Here is a 1,925-nt window from a genome sequence, read left to right as displayed (position 1 = left end):
CATCATTACTTGGTTGTGACATTAAAACAATTAGCATTTAGTTTAATTTAATATGTGTTTTGAAGTCTAAATAAGAGCTGAACTAAGCACAAAAGTTAAAAGCTAAAATATGTAAACTTTGTAAAATGCAGTCCAGACAAGCAGCATTAAAACGTTCAGCACAACACTGACACCCTGTGTCAGCTGGACACCCTGTCTCTGTGTTGTTAACAAACAGCTGCTGCTAAGAGAGAAAATCTAACATTTATCTACTTTACATCCCATGTGGAGTCAGTTCTCAATGCCACAAACATGGTTCCTGTAAGATTTTATTTATTGAAAAGAAAAGAGGAGAGATTTATCAGATCATAATCATTTGAGAATCATTTAGTTCTGATTCATTTTGTGAGTTAATCTGATTCAAAATCATTGCCACAGCTAATCAACAATAAAATACAAAAAAGGTCTATAACTCACTCAATTTGACAGATGTTAACTTAAAATATGAAGTACAGCAGTTGCTCAATGTCTGTTTAAGTTTTTTGCCATTATCAGCTTGTTTGTTAGTAAAATATCTAATGAGAAAATGAAATAATTCTAATAACTTCTGAAGCCAATCCAAGATGGCTGCCAGAGTCAACTGACCTTAGAAAACACAGAAAATGGTTATTCAGTCAGTTTTACAGATTTTGTGGTATTGTGGTAGCTGAGTCGTTCAGAACACACACTCTGAGAGTGACATTAAAATGTAATTTGAGTCTGATAGTTTTATTATCACTGCAAAACCCCAACCCAAACGCTAGTTTCTATTTTCACAACTTTAATCACATTTAAAATGATCATTTAAAGTTCATGAAAAATGGTCACTGTGTGCACGAGCACTTGACCAGTGGTCTGATCTTCAGGGCGAYGGTCTTCAGGGAGTAGTCCCAGCCCTTCCACGCGTGCCAAACAATTTGAGCGTTCTCAAATCCGATGGATCTATGAGGGGCATACATGCCGGTGGGATTGGCCATGTGGCAGGCATTGTACCAGAATCCACCCAGATAACTCTGCGCACAGTTTTTTTCCCATGCGTCCTGGTCTTTGTCATAGGTGGTGAACTTCATTGAGTTGTGGTTGGTCAAACTGTCTCCTGGACAGAGGTTGCAGAAGAAAATTAAGTGAGGTCAGGGCTRCTAATGTCTTATTGTAGCTGCTTTTGAGTTTACTGAGGTTATTTACTGATTTAAATGATCAAAATTCTTCTGAGATTAATTAACTTTTTTTAGACTTTTACACATAATTGAACATTTGCGTTAATGCCATGTCAGATAATTTTACACATCCAGTAATATGTATTTTTCTTTTTCCTGCACTTGTCAGTAGTCACAAATGTCAGCTCACAAACCAAAGGAAACCAGAGGCTCCTCTCAGTTCTCAGTTTTGTGCCTCCTGGTCTTCTCCTTTCTAGAGACACATATAAAATAAAATTCTGTGTTCAGGATTTTTTTATTCTTAAGTATAAAAAAATGTCCCTTTCTTGAATCAGTCTTAATTCTCACCAGTGTGTTCTCGTCAAACAGCCTGTTTTAGCAGGTGTTTCATTTTAAAGTGTATCTTTGCTACTTCAGCAGCTGCTTTCTGTGTAAAACAGCTCAGAAGAAGTACACCACTGTTATTAAACTGAATGCAGTATTTGAGGGAAGAAACTAACTTTCACTCTGTAAACAACATACATTATCCCAATTAAGCTCCCTCTTGATGGTTCAGATTATTGTAATTTATATTAAATATGAATGCTGAGATTTAAAGGAGCTGAAATGATTTAGGGACCAGTTTTAAGAGCTTGCTGGCTCAATTAAAGACCCATTTAAGCAAAACAAAGGAAAGAAAGAAAGAAAGAAAGAAAGAAAGAAAGAAAGAAAGAAAGAAAGAAAGAAAGAAAGAAAGAAAGAAAGAAAGAA

General features: G+C 35.7%; 1 protein-coding gene across 1 annotated transcript in view; it reads right to left on the bottom strand.

Moving 5' to 3' along the window:
- Positions 1 to 294: 294 nt before the first annotated feature.
- The window catches only part of LOC106519618 (microfibril-associated glycoprotein 4), a gene marked incomplete in the record, with an annotated part of 8,275 nt that continues 6,644 nt past the window's right edge, over positions 295 to 1,925 (bottom strand). Inside the window, 1 exon segment of the mRNA XM_014011365.1 lies at positions 295 to 1,114. Within this exon segment, the coding sequence (XP_013866819.1) occupies positions 843 to 1,114 (272 nt within the window).

Source organism: Austrofundulus limnaeus, unplaced genomic scaffold (genome assembly GCF_001266775.1).
Source record: "Austrofundulus limnaeus strain Quisiro unplaced genomic scaffold, Austrofundulus_limnaeus-1.0 Scaffold80, whole genome shotgun sequence".
NCBI lineage: Eukaryota > Metazoa > Chordata > Actinopteri > Cyprinodontiformes > Rivulidae > Austrofundulus > Austrofundulus limnaeus.
This window is presented reverse-complemented; position numbering and strand designations above follow the sequence as displayed.